The following is a 14,416-nucleotide window of genomic DNA, read 5'->3' as shown; positions in this document are numbered from 1 at the left end:
CAGCCTCTTTAGTCATATTCTTCCCCCAACAGCATCTAGAGAAGTTACTCTAGGAAGAATTTCACCTGTTGCTGTCGTGTCTTCCCCGTGCACTCTGCCAGCATAACCAAGAGTTATATTAGGGACATAAACATTTTTAATTACAAACCTTCAAAACTTGGTAGTCCATGCTCTGCAGCCACATCATCATATAGAACAGAACAATCTTTAATGCATATTTTTATTTGTATATTGTTTGTATATTATTTGTTCTAATTGTGAAAAGAACACTAGATTATGAGCCATCCATATCTTTCGTATTGTTTTTTGCATAAAGTTGTATTTTCTCCTCTGTGTATTCCAGCCTTTGCATGTACTATCCTGAAAAAGGGTGTATTTCAAACTGCCCACTTATATTTCAAGAAATCAGCCAAGGTGGACCCAATGAACTAACAGTATTTTCCAAATCTTACAGCCTTCAGTATTCTCATCTAAATTGTAGATGAGAGTAGATAATATTAGTAGATATACCTAATTATTTTTATAATATTGCATACTTAATTTCATGGTAATCTATAGATATTAAAATGTGTGATATTTATACACAAATTCAATATAAAGGTTAATTGCTTAAAATAATATAATTGTTACCAAACCTTTCATTCTTTCCATAAGCAGACACAAAGAAATTAATTAAAACAACCAGCAAAGCTTCCAAAATTTTCCAGTATATGACAGTGCCATAAAGCAGCGTTACAGTGAGCACAAAACACATTAGTAGATAATAACACTTGTTAGTGCAAGAGCAAAGTGTTATCTTCCATTCTCATTCTTGATTCTTCTTTTTCTGCCCCAAAACTGCCAAATATGCCCTACTTGTAGGAGATTAGTGACATTGTCTCAACAAATAGTGTTTTTGTAATTAACAGTCAGGTACTACAAAGATTAGAAATCAATGTGTTCAGCCCCAGTCAGGATTTGACCCTCAGTCTTATTGGCAACTTCCATTGTTTTTATTCTGCTTTTGACAATCCAGGTTTATCTGTGGATGGATCTGCTTCTTCTAAGTCTGCAAATTCTTCCTCTATAACTGGCTTCAATATTTTCTCTATTTGTGTAAGTCTTTTTTTCACTTTTTGTTGTGCACTTTCATACTCAGCCAACAATCTGGCAAACTTTGTTTGCAACCTGTCCATAGCACGTTCCATATAGGCGACCTTCTCTTCCAGATCTTTAGGATCACTTCCTAAATTTGCAATTTCAATGTCCAGCAACCCATCTTTCATTAGGATTTGCTTGCCTTTTTCCTCCAGCATAGCCTTTGCATCCGGATACTCTGTCAAAGCCTCCATGAGATCATCTTTAGACAGACAAAACAAGTCTGAGTATCCAATACTTTTAATATTGGCTGTTCTTCGATTGCCAGCTTTGCTACCCTTGATATTAAGAATGCTGATTTCTCCGAAGTAGCTGCCATCACTTAGGACCACAAATTGGGTAACTCCATCATCAGCAACTACTGCCAGCTTACCTTCTTTGATAATGTACATCTCTCGTCCAATATCTCCTTTTCTGCAAATGTAATCTCCAGGACTGTATACTTGGGGCTGGAGTTTCAAAACCAGTTCAACCAGCAAACCCGCTTCACAGTCCGCAAAAATCCGAACTTTTTTTAGCGTTTCCAGGTGAACGTTGATTGCAATCTCTGCTCTTAGTTTATCTGGCAGATACTTCAACACCTCCCTTTCATCCACAGCTTTTTTGTTTGTCCACAGGTAGTCAAACCACTTTATAACTCTTTTTTCCATGTCCTTACTCACATTCCGAAAGTGCATATACTGCTTGATAGCATCAATCCTTGCTTGGAACTCCGCCCTGGCAGCATTCATGTTGGAGATCATTGAGCCCACATTACCAACAATGGTAGCAAAGATCAGTACTCCAACCAAGAAGTCAACAACCACAAAGAAATACTCAGAATCTCTTACAGGAGGGGGGGTTTCACCGATAGTAGTCAGGGTCAGTGTTGACCAGTAGAGACTGTAGACATATTTTCTAGTCAGGCGGGCAAATTCAGGATCTGAGGTGTTGGGGTAGACCCACGTGTCAGCCCCAAATCCAATGGCTTTTGAGATGGAGTAGTACACACAGGCATTCCAGTGAATAATAATCACAATGTACATGACAAGGTTAGAGATCCTGAAGATATTTGGGTAGTTTGTTCTTGTTTCTGTTCTCTGGAAGAATTCAAACATCCGAGCTACTCTGAGTAGTCTGTTTATTCTTAATTCTGGATAATTCAATCCTAACTTAAAGTATAAGAGATCAGTTGGTACGATCGACAGAAAATCTAGTTTGAATTGAAAAGATTTCTTATATTTCTCTCGTAGCTTATGCTCTTCTTTCACCAGAAGACCTTGCTCCAGGTAACCTAAAATAAATTTGTAAATAATAAAAAAATGCTACAGGTTCAAATATGTTGTGTTTAAGGTCAGTCCAAATCTACTTTGAAAAATATTTTGGATGCAAATTCCATATGGAACATAATTTCTCTTACTTTTTACTATTTGATTTCTTATTTCCAAATAGTCAGCTTAGTGCTATATGGTTCAGCTGTGAAAGATAAACAATTCTAGATCTGAATATTTTCCTCTACTTTTCCATTATGGTGAACATCTGAAAAAAAAATCCCATCTTCCCCTCCAAAGAAACCTCCACAAACTATAGAAAGGGTAATTAATGAGGAAAAGAATCTGAACACAGGAATTGCACTTCCATATTGAGTGTATCTACTTAATAGCTCCATAGGTTAATATTTTAAAATGAATAGTTGTAGCTGAAGTTAATGGGATGTCTTGCTTGCTCAATGATCTTGAAAATCAAGCAAATACTTGAATCTCCCATTAATACAAAAACCAGATTTAGGTGCTGGTTTTTCAGATCCCCTGATCCTCTCTTGGCTGCACTACATGTTTCTTTTTTCTGGGTGAGTCAGCTGCAGGCAGAACAGCTTGTACCTGTATATCTCAAACTTTATGTGTCCTTTGAGTAATACATAAAAAAAATTTCATCAGAACTTCTCCTACTTTTACAGTAAGGCTGCAGTCTTTCAGAAATCTAACTCAGTGTCTTTTTTTCACTATTGCACCTCATCAAAGCTATTCAGATAATAGAAGTAGTAGGGTTTTGATTTTAAAAAACTGGCATAAATATGTAAAAAGGAATAATTAATCCTTGAGTATATTTACCTGTCCTTGTCCGTACAAACATATCAGCAACATAAATGGCATCAGAAACATAATCAATAATAAACCATGCCACTAAGTAATCGTGCTGAAGCTCATCAAAACAGGCCCTGAATATGAAAAAACAAAAGTAAATTACCATAAAACAAAAATTAAATACTTGTATGACTCAATGTTTTTTTTTTTAAATCTAGTCAGGGATATTATGATTTTCCAGAAGTTCTGTGTAGTCACTGAAGGAGTACATCACCTAGCAATAATCATGGTCCAGTTGTACATGACAGGCATTGTGATGCAAAACAGCCAGTTGTAATATATATTTCCTGCTGGATCAATGGTGAAAATATCTTTCTTCTTCCTAAGTGGTAAGCAGGGGGAAAAAAAGAAATTTAATGTGAGACTTGAAATACACATCTCATTTTTGAGGAATTAAGCATTCCAGAAATTATTATCGTGAAATAAATGGTCTTTATCAAAGTTGAGCTTCCTGGCTCAAATGCGTGGAAGATATGAAGCTGGTACGACTTGGTGTAACACAAATTTAGAATCTAAATTTTACTGACTAAAGTTAGCTTGGCAGTCTCACTTCACTTCATAGTGGCACATGTGATTTTTAAATTATTTTTCCTACCCAAATAACACTCTCATCTGATAATTTATTTTATCATAAAAAATTATTATGTGACCATTAATTTTTAGATAAATATAAATTATGAGATGAATCATGCCTTTCTCACAGGGAGAAGTCTGGCCCTGAGGAAGATAAAACATTGGCATAGTTTACATAAAGAAACCAAAGACTAGGAAATCACACAACACTGGTTTCTATTGCACTGTTTTGAGTTTCTCTTCCTTAGCCAGAAAATTATGAATTTACCAAGCAGAATATAAAGCAACAACTTTTAGAGCATAGAAGAGTTTATTGGCTTGTTGGTGCCGTTGTGTGTGGAAGAGGTTGCTTTATACTGGCACGTCATTTGCTGCAGTGTGTTATACAAGAAATACTAGATAATCAGAATCCAAAGGAGATATATTTTGATTAATAATCACCTGCATGCATGCATATTTCTGTTGTCCACATATGACATTAAGTCAAAACAACTCTAGGGAGAACAGCAGCAGTCTTTACACTCATTCACTAAGGTATAAACATCTTTACATGACATCAGTAAATTAATTCGTTCTTACATCAAAAGCAATTTTATTACATAGCATAACTGGACCTAAAAGAAAAATACTTACTCTTCTGTATTTTCTTTCTTCTTCAACTTATCTTTATTTTTATTTTTCTCCTTTTTTTCTTTGTTCTTTTGTGTTTCTCCATCCTTCTTTTTTTCTGGCTTACTAAGAAATAGATTAACATTTTCCATTGTTAAGGACAAAGTAAAACATATGTAGAAAAAAACCTAAATCTCTTAGAAATAGTAATATTATTCTTCATCTTACCTCTTCTTTTCTTTTTTCTTTTTCTTCTCCTCTCTAAAAAAAAGAAAAATATGATAGGGTCATGGGATGCACATCCTGTTTCTTCAACATCTATTTATTAGAAGCATCTGAATTCAGTAAGGATAACATTGTACTTATGTGTTTAGCCTTCAAAAAAAGTGTTTTTCTTATCACTTGTTCTTTCACCTAGAACTATTGTTGTTTTAAATCAATAGATACAATATCAGTAACTTTGGTAATAAGGATGATGGTCATCATAACTGATGTGCATGAAGTTGAAATGTATGTGCAGTCTCTTTTGGGCTTACCTGAATGACATAACTGTTTCTAGTGAAACAATTATATATTTATTATAATTATTTATTTGTGCTTTTATAATCAAAATTGCAGTACTCTCATTTTATCAAATGGCAAAGATACTTACTCATCTTTATTACTATTATTGTTAATATTGTAGCATGCAAATACTCCAGGTAGATGTTGTTGCCTGGGAAACAACAAAACAGCACAGTTATATATCTGCGGAAATTAAAAAAAAAAACTCCTAAATATTTACAATAAGCAATATACTGTAATCTTAAAAACTTAGTTTATTACTTAAAAACTAAGTTTATTACTAAGTGAAGAAAACTGTATGATAGCAAGTATATGTGCTTAGATAATCCTATGTAAATCATCAAACTAAAAAAACCCAAACCAACACAAAATATATTTAACATACCTGTCTTCCCCTTTGTGTATCAGTCCAAGGTCCTTACTGGTGTCATGCACTACCACAGTGGGAACAACTGTATGGGAGTGATGGGTCTCAATCACTCCAACCTTCATGGTCAGGTTTGTTTTAACTTGGGTAATTGAAGACTAAACAAAAAAAGAATCAAATCATTTCACCACTAGAATAAGTAGCTTTTTTTTTTTTTTTTTTTCCCCTAAGAATGAATCCTTTACATTCTTGCTTTCCTGAAGACCAACAAGAATATTTGCAGTTTCCTGTCTCCCATGACATTCCCACCAGACAAGAAAATGACGTGGCAACTCCTGCTAAAGGGAACGTTGTACACATCTTCAGGGAAGGGCTAATTTAGGTCTTTCTCCTGAGTTTTGATACATACTTTGAAAATATTTAAACAATTGTGTTTGAAACATCTACCGCTGTTGCTCTGGTTTTGAACCAAAGGCTTGAAACACTGTATCAAGATGGAGGAACAGATTCATGCGCAGATGGCATCCTGAAAACCCAACTAAAAAGTATCCCCTAGTTGTAGGTCCAAAGAAATCTCAGTATATCTGATAATTGGGACTTAACTCTGTTGAGATCAAAGAGTGGGTTCTGTAAGTAAGAGGGTAAGACTAATGTAGTGGTTTCCTTATTTGTATAGCAGGTGTTATATAAACACCTAAATAGAAGTGTTAGTGGCTCTTTATGTCTTGTCTGTTCATCTCAAGGGAAAAAAAAAAAATGAAAATGTCTTATAGCTAATACAGTGCATTCTACTGCATAATTGGTGTAATTAACTTCTGCTGTCCTTTTTCACCACTTGTTCCTACAGTGCTGTCAGTAATGTCTTGGCATCAGTGAGACTGCCAGCTCTTTAGGCATGAATTCTACCAGTATGATTTTCTCTTGCCAGGGCCATTTAGAGAGAATTATAAAACAGATATTGATGCTGCAATCCGCTGCAGTAACAATATCCCTGTATGTGTGAAATCAGAATATAGAGATCTCTGTAAGCCACAAATTGACAAACGAGTGTCTGTATCACTGATTAGTGAAGTCAAATGCCATAGGGATCAGTCTTAAAGCAGTGTATTCTGGCACACCCCGAAGGAGGAGCAGAATGATACAGCTTCCATTGCTGCTAGACTTGACTTCCCTTATTTGTCAATGAAACTAAAAATATGCCTATACAGGAAACAGGAGGGGAAATCCATGTTTCCAGCACTCATTAGACATGAATGACACATGGTGCAAAAAATAATACAGCAATATCACAGAATAACAGAATATTCTGATTTGGAAGGAAGACACAAGGACCACTGAGCCCAACCCTTAAGTAAATGGCCCATCCAGGGATCAAATCCACAATTGGTGTTATTAACACCATGCTCCGACCAACTGAGACCTAACATTCTACACAATAGAAAGGTAAAGGTTGAAGATTAAGATGTGTTATTCCATGTATAGTCCTAAATATAGTCCAATATTACTGGTTGGTCTTTCAATGCTTACCAGCATGGATCAGGTTTTAGATAAATAGACATAAAAATATTCTAAGTATCTAAGACATGGTAAACTTCAGGTTAGATTCATCAGGAGACTAAAAGCTGTATCAGAGTTTCCAGTGACTTACTGCTTGAAAATGAGAGGATTGAAATTACACCAGGTTCAATTAAGTAGCTTTATATCTGCTTACAGGTGCTCTGAAAGCTCTATTAATGCTGGCACACACAATTCCATCCTGATTAAACCTATATCCTCCACAGGACCACACAAATAATGGTGCAAAATAAAGCTGCGTCCAACTCAGCACCAGACAATTTCAAATGCATTAATCTCAAGGGAAATAATTTCTCCAACAGAGCGGGCTCTAAACCAGTCAGTTCGTGTTAGCACTCACATTTCTACATAGGCATATATTTTTCATGTTTACTTTTGCTCTTTGAGTCTTCTTGAGTTTCAAAAAAAAAAAAAAAAAAAAAAATTTGATGTTGCGCTCTCCAGACAAACTGATTTGCAGTTGTTCTAGAGTTTAAACATGATGATAAGTTTGATGAAATAGAACGTGCCCAAAATCACACCAATCCAGAGTATGCAGCCTGAAGGCTGTGAAAAAAAAAAATCTTTATCCTCTACATTCCCATCTTTTTCAGCTAAATAGGATTTTCTTTGCATTTTTTCAAATAAACAAATTCCTCTGTTTCTGTTGGTGTCTGCTGTAAGCAGAGATAGTGTGGGATACCGTGTATTCTGGGGAAGCAGCCATGGCAGCCATGCATAGGATTTGCTGGGAAAGAGGAGCTGCCATTTGAGGCAGTACTGGACATTTCATATTACTGAGGCACTGAAAACATTAAGTGGCATAGAAATTAAAGTATTAACTACCCTGTAGTCTCAAAACACCAAGTTTGAACGTCAAGCTTAGGTAAGTGCTGCACCAGGTTCTTTTCCTGTCAGTCAGGATGTGAAGCACAAGAGTATCTTCAAATTCCATTAGTCTAAAAGCAAATTGTGGGGAGTTTAAGTTCCCAAATCTAAGACACAGAAGTGCTAATGCAGCATGTGCCCAGTGCAAGTTGGACAGACACAGAAATTAAATCTAGTTTGGGGACTGTTTTTACTTTGTTACAGCACTTGCCCATACTGGGCACAGTAGAAAATACTGCATTAAATTCACTGGGTCCAAATTCATCTTAAGGCATTTTCAAGCATTTCAAAATTTTTACTAAATTCTACCACTATCATGTTTCCTATTCTGTAGTCACACATATTTTTTTATTTAACTGATACATTGTCACAACTTATTACAGTGCTTTTTAATACTGGGATGCACATTTTCACATTGTCACATTTAGGTAGCAAATTCAAAAAGTAATAGATTCTTTCTATAGACATATTTTAGATTTCTACCATATGGTTTTTACTGTATCATCCCAAATAGTTTCCTTTTACTACTTGGATTTTTTTAAAATGTAACTACTATAATAAACAACCGAGTTTTCAAGCATTATGAGCTGAAAACTAATTCTATTAATCACTATACATCAAAATCTTTAGGGCTGCAAGAAAATGAAGGCAGGATTGTGCCTTTTACAGGATTGTGATGAGTGGAAGACCAGCTTCTCTCTCTTCTGCTCTTTTATTTTACAGATTTCTCCCTTTCTTACTGGCCCATCTCATTCACATCTCTAATCATTATTTTCATAAAGAAAATGCTTTAAATAAGGATACCCTGAAACAGATTTGGGTATCATATAAAGATCTATTTTTTTTTCTCTACAAAAAGCAGCAAAAATCTTCATAAGCATTGAAATCTGCAGCATGCTACAGCATGATCTGTCTTTTCTAACATGCTAAGAGTCCTCAGCAGTAGTTCTGCCATAAGCAGTTTCAACAAGCAGTGTGCATGCTTACCTTGGGAATGTAATCTGCTGCTTCTACTAGAGATTTCAGTCCTTTAAATCAGCCACATTTCCCTACTACATAAGCAGAATCACCATGAAAAGCTAAATATAGTCAACATTTAATAAATAAATCCCTTATTGATTGATTTCACAAAGAGCCAGCCCCCTGTGCAGTTCTCTGAATTATTCTGAAGGAAGGACATGGTTATTAGAGGAGGATTTCCTTGACCTAGTGATGGATTTTGAGATTTAGAGGGAGGTGAAAGTAACAGTGGCAGTCAGTATTATCCTTCACCTCAGCAGAATCTTACTAGCCCTATCTACAAGTACAAGAAGTGACAAATACTGGAATGGCTATGTTTTGAAACTGAAAAAAAATATTGTGAATAACCATATATTCAGTACTGTCTGTTCACTTGTTTTCTTAAAATTGCAAATGCTTTTTAACTGTAGTAACAGGTTTTTTTACTGTAATAGATAAAACACCATAAATGGAAATTCCCTGTTTATTTTAATGTGTACACCATTTGGCTGAAGAAAAGGAAATAACATTTTAAACTAATTAGCATTCTTAAATAATATAACATAACATATTTAGATGCATAAAAATTCAGTGTATTGTGGATACATTTTAAGTGGAAAATGCCTTGATTATGAAGTTCTAAGACACTGAACAAATCTTCAATTTCAGTATCGATTATGACTTTGCAAAATGGTTTAAGTAGATGCATTCCTCCTCCATTAGAAATGTGCAAGAGTGCATCTGTAGTGGCCACAGAGTCAGGAAAGGCTCCATGAGGATCCTAGCACATACTTCAAAAGAGAACATGGTATTTGCATACTTCACCTTTTATATTTCACTGCTGGATACCAAAAGAATGAGGAAAATAATGTACTATGAAGTTTGAGTGATTAATTTTTCAATCTGGAATCTTGTACCTGGCCCATTTTTGTAAAAGAAAAAAAAAAAAGTTCTTAAGCAGCAAAAAGAGGTAAATGTTGAAACTTGAATTTATATCCTCGTCACAACTCAGACATAGCTAAAGTTTTTACATTCTATGAATTACATTCTAACTTTGCTTCACAAAAAGCAGAATCCAGGAAATCAGTCCAGCCCCTTGGACTCCAGGATTATGATAAATTTGTTTCTATAACCAAAGGCAGCAAGAAAAAATGCTATTAGCAATCATAGTAACCAGCTTAAATCTTGCAGCCCAGATGACTGAGTTTATGGATTTAATCATAAAACAAAAGCTCAGCACAGGTCAGCCTCCTGAGGATAGAAGCAAATTAAACACTTCTGCTGCTATGACTTTCCAGCCCTGAAGACAGTCATTCCATTTTACAGAAAGGAGAACATGCATTGAAATTTAAAGAATAAAAATAATTTAAAATAAGATAATAATGGGAAACAAGGAAATGTATAATCTTACACACAATGGAAGCCACATAGAGGAGTTTTGAGTAAGATATGCAACATAACAGATAAAGTGAATAATCTTCTAAATTATGGCTTATGCTTTACTGCTGTCTTTGAAGAGCTGAAATGCATCTGTTATCCTAAAATCATATATATGAAAGGAATCTCAGAAGGTTACTGCATCCGACTAGTATTGAACCCTGATCACGTTTACCTCTGTCATTCTCCAGGGTTTTTCCCTGTCTTGCTTTCTGAAAGATGTCAATGTTCAGTGCTGAGCAGTGATTCTGTGAATATGGGGTGACGCTAAATGTTTGGGACATATGCCTTGTTATGTGTCACAAAAGAGTTGATACACCTTTTTAATCTGGTAAGGAACTGCCAGTTTTCTAATAAAATAATAAGTCCCGCAAAGCAAAACTAACTTATGTTTTTCTTTATTGGTTTACCCTGGAATTTTTCAAAGCTCTCAAACAGAGGAAAATAAACCCTACTAGGCCTGGCCACTTCCTTGTCTGACAGTGGCCAGGACCTCGCTAACCTGTGAAGAAGTTTTCAGGACAAATTCTGGATAAGCTCAACACAGTGGTGTCAATTCTGCCCTCCTTTAAAAGCCAATTATATAGCTGTCATTGACTTCACTGACAATTATATTTGTTTAATGTCAATATTTTTTCATGGATATTTTTCCTGTCATTCTGTATTCCAGTGAATACAGATGGGAGAATGACTGCACTAATGGATTATTGTTTTAGTAGGCCAACTATAATCTCTCTTTGCATCTTGCATTGTCATCATCTGTAATCTTCTCAATCCTATTAATTCTAAGTGTAGTTTCATATACCTATAGCCAAAACACTAGATACATTAAACATATCTATGACTTATAAATAAGCAGGTTTTATTGGCACATTGCCTTTCAGTTTACTATGTTGAAGCTCTGTAAACAAATAAGAGTTTGGATTTGGATTACAGTTTTGGCAGGTTTATTTTCTGCAAATATTGTTCTGGTTTTTCTAGTGCTGGTGTGATTTCAGCAACTAATGTCATGTTGGAAGTGCTGTAGCTGAGAAGACTCCAGGGCTTCTAACTTACTTATGCTCTTGTGTAGAATTCAGTGTCATGAAGCTCAGTGGGCCCCAATGAGGCTTGATGACTAGAAAACCCTCAGTGCCACCAGTGTCTCCACCAGTAGGTGGTACTGTATTTTTACTTTAGGATGATGGAGAGTGAAATAGAAGCAATTTTAAGATGTGTGTTGGTGAGTTGGATTCTAATGTGCAGATGAGGCTGGAATCACAAAGCACTGCAAGTGCACTCAGGCACAGAGCACAGCACCGCACAGTGTGCTCAAACACTGTCTCAAAGCCTCTCGCCATCATCCTCCAGGTCCAGAGCCTAGTTTCTGCATGACTACTCTGCACAGGGACTAGCACTTCTGAAAAGTCCATATTGTGTGTGGCCATGCCTGGCAGTTCTTTCTGTGCCCTGAGATGAACCTGTAATACGATTATCCTTGTGTCTTCCAGGTTCAGTGGGTGTTTCTCCCCTGAGATGTCTCCTCAACTCCCAGGCTGAAACCTGCAAGGAACAGAGAGACTGGCTTATCAGAAAACTCTCTGGGAAACACTAGATCTTCATTCAGGGGTATAATTGGGAAAAAGAATAATTGTAGTGACCATACAGAAGCTCCAGAAGTTCTGTATAGTCAGTACTTCTGTTTAGCAGAATTTTATTTCAAGTTAAAATAACATAGGAAACCTTGGTTGGTTGCACAGAATAATGATAATGATGCTGAAACATTTACACATAAAAAGGTGATTCAACTGATATTAATTCTGCCTAAACAAAAATCATAAAAATCACTAATATATGACATTGCCACCGATAAGAGAGGTAGAAAGTGCACTGTAGATAAAAAAGGTATAATGAATCCAGCCTTGCATGTTATTCACTCTTTGCAGTATAGAAGGAGTTAAGATGGCACTATCTGGGCATTTATAAGGGAACATATATACAATTAATTTCTCCACAGCAATCAGAGCAATCTAATAATTTTGAACTTCAGTCTCAAGACCTTTTCTTTTCATCAGTTGAACCTAATTTCTTCATGTATTGCTCCTGCAGATCTGCACTTAATCACCATGTAGTGGGGAAGACAGAGCTCCCATGGTCTGAGCTTCATTCACAAAACTATTTCAGTAATTTTTGTGTGGCTAAATGCCAGGAAAGGTAATGAATCTGTCTGTAGCTTCTGTATTGAACAGAACTCATGTTTGGACACTGTCGTGTAGCAACAACTGCTGGTAGAGTAATGCAGGACAGGGAAGCTGAGCAATGATAACAGGATTTAAACATGCCACAGGCAATTTTCCTAAATAATAATAAAAGAGATAGTTCTTGCTTCATGTCTGCACCTGAACCAGCTGCACAGTGAACAGGTTTTCTAAATGTGGTGAAGCTTGTCATCATCTTCAGTATTTACGATAATATAATTTAATACTGCATAAGGAACTTAATGTCCGTGCACATAAGAAAAAAAAATCCTCAACAAGTTTAAATTTATAACAAAACCAAAGAGACACACAAATTATGGTAATCAAGTTGTTCATGGCTAAAACAGAGGTGAAGATGGGATTTATTAAGGCACAAAAATGAGGTTTACAATGACTGTTTTAGTTATAAATGTAAAGATTAAAATTGGCTAGATAGCCAGAGCTTCCATTTTTATGAAAGACCAATAATTAACATCAGTGATTGCTGGCTTTAAGGAAAGTTTCACAAAACCTTTCATATATTACATAGTTAATGAAGTTATGTAACTACTACGTAGCAGAATTTTAACTTAAATTTTCTCTTGCATTTTCCAAACATTTAATGGGGGGGAAAATAATGCAATAACATAGAAGGACATAGTAGGGTTTGATAAGGCACCTATTCCTCTTTGGGAGAAATGGAAACTGCCACAAAATTGCTTTGACTGTTACTACATGCATATTTTTACTTCATACACAAGAGGTTGATCTGTGCTTAGCTGTATCTGGCCCAGCTCCAGGGAATTAAATGGGTCTGTGCTGATTTGCATTAGCTCATGATCCAGGCATTGCTCTAAATCAGTCATAAGTGTCATTTTGAATGGCAAAATGGCATTTTTTTTCTCTTTACATCAGTTAACAAGATTGTATATCAATACTTTATTTTCTTTCCCATTTGACCTTTACATGTCATCCAAAATAAAGAAAAATATATCAATGTTGATAAATTACTTCTATGTAGTTAGTTTCTTCCTGACATTGTCTCAAAGTTCTTCAGAACAAATTGTGTATGAAAACTGCTAATCATCAGTGAAGTATTTACACATGAAGTATGCCTACTCTCTTCTGTAATAATGTTATGGATTGCAAGTTTTTTGCATCTGTCCATTGACTTGAATTGTTAGTCACAATTTTTTTGTGACTTCACTTTTTTTCCCTCAGAAGAAAAAAGGTCTCATAGTGCTTTTTGCAGTTTATTACAATATAAAAATTTAAAGATTTTCAGCCAAGGAACAATAAGTATATAGCATCATTTAAGTTGGAAAATACTCTTAAGATAAATAAGTACAATTTAACCCAACACAACATTCACCATTAAACCATACCTATCACTACTACACCTATACATCTTTTGAATACCTCCAGGGGTGGTGAGTCCACCATTTCTTTAGGTGGCCTGTTCCAATGCTTGACAACCCTTTGAGTGAAGAAAAACCTCCCCTGGCACAATCTGAAGTTGTCTCTTGTCCAGTTGTTTTTGACTTGGGAGAAGAGACCAATCCTCTTCTAACTACAACCTCCTTTCATGCAGTTGTAGAAAGGTGTAAGTTTTATCCTGAGCCTCCTTTACTGCAGGCTACACACCCCCAGCTCCCTCAGCCACTTCTCACAGGACTTGTGCTCCAGACCCTTCACCAGCTCCACTGCCCTTCTCTGGACTTACTCCAGCACCTCAATGTCCTTCTTGTAGTGATGGGCCCAGAACTGAACACAGGATTCACAGCATGGCCTCATCAGTGCCAGCTTCGGGGGGACAAAATTTTGCTGGCCACACTATTTCTGATACAGGGTAGGATGCCATTGGTTTTCCCAGTCACCTGGGCACACTGCTGGTTCATGTTCAGCCAGTTGTCAACAAATGTGTAAATCAGATTAAATATTTTATTCAC

The 14,416-nt window shown here is 35.9% G+C and overlaps 1 protein-coding gene across 1 annotated transcript; it reads right to left on the bottom strand.

The window, feature by feature from the left end:
* Nucleotides 1-992: 992 nt before the first annotated feature.
* Nucleotides 993-5,498, bottom strand: CNGA1 (cyclic nucleotide gated channel subunit alpha 1). Its single transcript, XM_059845639.1, is given in 7 exon segments — nt 993-2,410; nt 3,228-3,334; nt 3,475-3,582; nt 4,467-4,568; nt 4,671-4,696; nt 5,091-5,161; nt 5,387-5,498. Coding segments are annotated over 7 exon segments (1,944 nt in total).
* Between the last annotated feature and the right edge of the window lie 8,918 nt (nt 5,499-14,416).

This window comes from Haemorhous mexicanus, chromosome 4 (assembly GCF_027477595.1).
Source record: "Haemorhous mexicanus isolate bHaeMex1 chromosome 4, bHaeMex1.pri, whole genome shotgun sequence".
NCBI classification, from domain to species: domain Eukaryota; kingdom Metazoa; phylum Chordata; class Aves; order Passeriformes; family Fringillidae; genus Haemorhous; species Haemorhous mexicanus.
This window is presented reverse-complemented; position numbering and strand designations above follow the sequence as displayed.